This window comes from Bacillus rossius, chromosome 15 (genome assembly GCF_032445375.1).
Source record: "Bacillus rossius redtenbacheri isolate Brsri chromosome 15, Brsri_v3, whole genome shotgun sequence".
Classification (NCBI taxonomy): domain Eukaryota; kingdom Metazoa; phylum Arthropoda; class Insecta; order Phasmatodea; family Bacillidae; genus Bacillus; species Bacillus rossius.
Window position 1 is genome coordinate 26,120,814 of NC_086342.1, and position 2,629 is coordinate 26,123,442.

The following is a 2,629-nucleotide window of genomic DNA, read 5'->3' on the forward strand; positions in this document are numbered from 1 at the left end:
CAGAAAATAAAAACCAACTAAACAGGAAGGAAAAAAAACATCGCGAAGAAGCCCGAACGGAGATTATTCAGGCGTCTGACCCGGGGTCTGTGAATCCTAGGTCGTCGTGGCGCCGAGAGGAAACGACTTCGGACGGAGACGCCCGAGCCGAGCGGAGCCGAGCCGAGCCGAAGGGCAGTTCGGGTCCGACGGCTGCAGGAGGGGCGGAAGAAGGGGGTGAAAAAGGGACGCAACAGACGTCGCGACGCGTCCGTCTCGGGGCCCGTAGTTCGCGCAGCAGACGTCGGGGCGCCTGGCGCGCGCGCTAAGCGACAGAGCGACGGCGGACGGTGAACGGATACGGGTAGTGAATCGCCAATACCAACTCTTCCTCTCATCTCATTCAAAACGCAATGCAACCAATCACCCTGAAAGAGACTAATAATAATGTATTAACACGTGTTCCTTTGACTATATTTTGAGGGGGGGGGGGGAAATATATTTTTATAAATAATACATGGAACAGTTTTAGACGAATCATGAATTGACCATAAACTATAAAGTTTTGTAATTTATTTCAGCTTTTTTTTTAGTTTTTTTTTACGTCGTCGATTTAAAAGTTTGGTGTATCTGTTGGTGAATCGCGCAGGAAGGTTGCGATTGCTTTGCTGCGGTGTTGAGACGTCTGCGCGAGCAGCTGCGATGTGTCGGAAGCAGGCGAGCTGGACGGAGCGCGACGACGCGCCGAGTTGGACGGCTGCGCTGCCCGGCGGCTGAGCGGTCCCCCCGATGGGCGCCGACGACTGGCGCGAAGCGGCCCTCGTGGCCCTGCGCGCCTGCGCCATGGGGTTCATCATCGCCGCTGCGCTGCTGGGAAACCTGCTGGTCATCGTGAGCGTGATGCGCCACCGCAAGCTGCGCGTCGTCACCAACTACTTCGTGGTGTCGCTCGCCCTCGCCGACATGCTGGTGGCGCTGTGCGCCATGTGCTTCAACGCGAGCGTCGAGCTGACGGGAGGCACCTGGCTCTTCGGGTACTTCATGTGCGACTTCTGGAACTCGCTGGACGTGTACTTCTCGACGGCGTCCATCCTGCACCTGTGCTGCATCAGCGTGGACCGCTACTACGCCATCGTGCAGCCGCTCGACTACCCGCTCATCATGACGCGCGCGCGACTCGCCGTCATGCTGGCGGCCGTGTGGTGCTCGCCGGCGCTCGTGTCCTTCCTGCCCATCTTCCTGGGCTGGTACACCACCGAGGAGCACCTGCGCTTCAGGCAGCAGAACCCGCGCGCGTGCGGCTTCACCGTCAACCGCGCGTACGCCGTGGTGTCGTCGGGCGTGTCCTTCTGGGTGCCGGGCGTCATCATGATCTGCATGTACTACCGCATCTACGTGGAGGCCGACCGCCAGGAGAGGATGCTGTACAGGTGAGCCCATCACGTTTGCAGACCAACATTCATAACTACATGACGCAACGGCCCTTTCCCCTTCGTCCGCAACTACGTCGACTATGACATTGTCATCACGTTTGCAGACCAACATTTCTAACTATATAACGCAACGGCTACGATAAATCCCTTTCCCATTCGTCCGCAACTACGTCGACTATCACATTGTCATCACGTTTGCAGACAAACGTTTCTAACTATACAATGAAACGGCTACGATAAATCCCTTTCCCATTCGTCCGCAACTACGTCGACTATCACATTGTCATCACGTTTGCAGACCAACATTTCTAACTATAGAAATAAACGGCTACGATAAATCCCTTTCCCCTTCGTCAGCAACTGCGTCGACTATCACATTGTCGTCACGTTTGCAGACCAACATTTCTAACTATACAATGAAACGGCTACGATAAATCACTTTCCCCTTCGTCCGCAACTACGTCGACTATCACATTGTAGTCACGTTTGCAGACCAACATTTTAACTACATAACGCAACGGATACGGTAAATCCCTTTCCCCTTCGTCCGCAACTACGTCGACTTTTACATTGTCGTCACGTTTGCAGACCAACATTTCTAACTGCATAACGCAACGGCTACGATAAATCCCTTTCCCCTTTGTCCGCAACTACGTCAACTATCACATTGTCGTCACGTTTGCAGACCAACATTTCTAACTATACAATGAAACGGCTACGATAAATCACTTTCCCCTTCGTCCGCAACTACGTCGACTATCACATTGTAGTCACGTTTGCAGACCAACATTTTAACTACATAACGCAACGGATACGGTAAATCCCTTTCCCCTTTGTCCGCAACTACGTCAACTATCACATTGTCATCACGTTTGCAGACCAACATTTCTAACTGTACAATGAAACGGCTACGATAAAAACAAAAGTCTGGTTTTGGACCTGACTTTCGATAAGGAATTTTATTAAAATATTGCGCACACTGTTTAAATTCATTAAGCAGTTAACACCATTCCATCCGCCACCAAGGGCGCCCATATGATAATTTGTAGGGGGGGGCCAGACTTAGGGGTATGAAGTATTTTTAATCTTTTGGAAGACTTAACTGCGGCTTGTTACTAGCCATAAAATAGTTCCAGTTCTGACCCTGTTAAAATTTTTTGTCCTGTTACTAAAATACTAGACCACAGTACTCATTCGCCATAAAAAAATCTTTATTG

The 2,629-nt window shown here is 51.2% G+C and overlaps 1 protein-coding gene across 1 annotated transcript; it reads left to right on the top strand.

The window, feature by feature from the left end:
- Positions 1 to 768: 768 nt before the first annotated feature.
- Positions 769 to 1,413, top strand: LOC134539663 (octopamine receptor beta-1R-like). Its single transcript, XM_063381850.1, has one exon. The coding sequence runs from the start codon at positions 769 to 771 to the stop codon at positions 1,411 to 1,413; it is 645 nt and encodes a 214-aa protein (XP_063237920.1).
- Positions 1,414 to 2,629: the final 1,216 nt, after the last annotated feature.